The sequence below is a fragment of the Chaetura pelagica genome, unplaced genomic scaffold, assembly GCF_000747805.2.
Source record: "Chaetura pelagica isolate M959 unplaced genomic scaffold, ChaPel_1.0 scaffold488, whole genome shotgun sequence".
Lineage (NCBI taxonomy): Eukaryota > Metazoa > Chordata > Aves > Apodiformes > Apodidae > Chaetura > Chaetura pelagica.
Genome location: NW_009954235.1, coordinates 467,102 through 467,375, shown reverse-complemented (window position 1 = coordinate 467,375; position 274 = coordinate 467,102). Strand labels below are relative to the sequence as shown.

Below are 274 nucleotides of genomic sequence, written 5' to 3'. Positions count from 1 at the left end.
CCCCGGGACGCAGCGCTGCGCGGGGTGCGGGTGTCACCGGGTCACCGGGCCCCGCAGCGCCGGCCGCAGCCGAGCCGGTGTCTGAGCCGCCGGGCCCGCTCGACGGGCCGGCATCCCGTTTCCCACGGACCCGTCCCACACACCCAGGCCAGGAGCAGCCGCCGCTTGAGGAGCTTTATTTGCATCGCCTTTGAAATGTACATGCCATTCAGCAAGAGCCGGGGTACAGAATCACGGCAGTCATAGCCCCCAGGCCGGGGTAGAAAGAAGTGAA

At 68.2% G+C, this 274-nt stretch overlaps 1 protein-coding gene across 1 annotated transcript in view; it reads right to left on the bottom strand.

Moving 5' to 3' along the window:
• NARS (asparaginyl-tRNA synthetase) overlaps window positions 1–185 on the bottom strand; it is a 15,084-nt gene extending 14,899 nt beyond the window's left edge. Inside the window, exon 1 of the mRNA XM_010003656.1 lies at window positions 131–185. Within this exon, the coding sequence (XP_010001958.1) occupies window positions 131–185 (55 nt within the window). The remainder of the gene's footprint in view (window positions 1–130) is intronic.
• Between the last annotated feature and the right edge of the window lie 89 nt (window positions 186–274).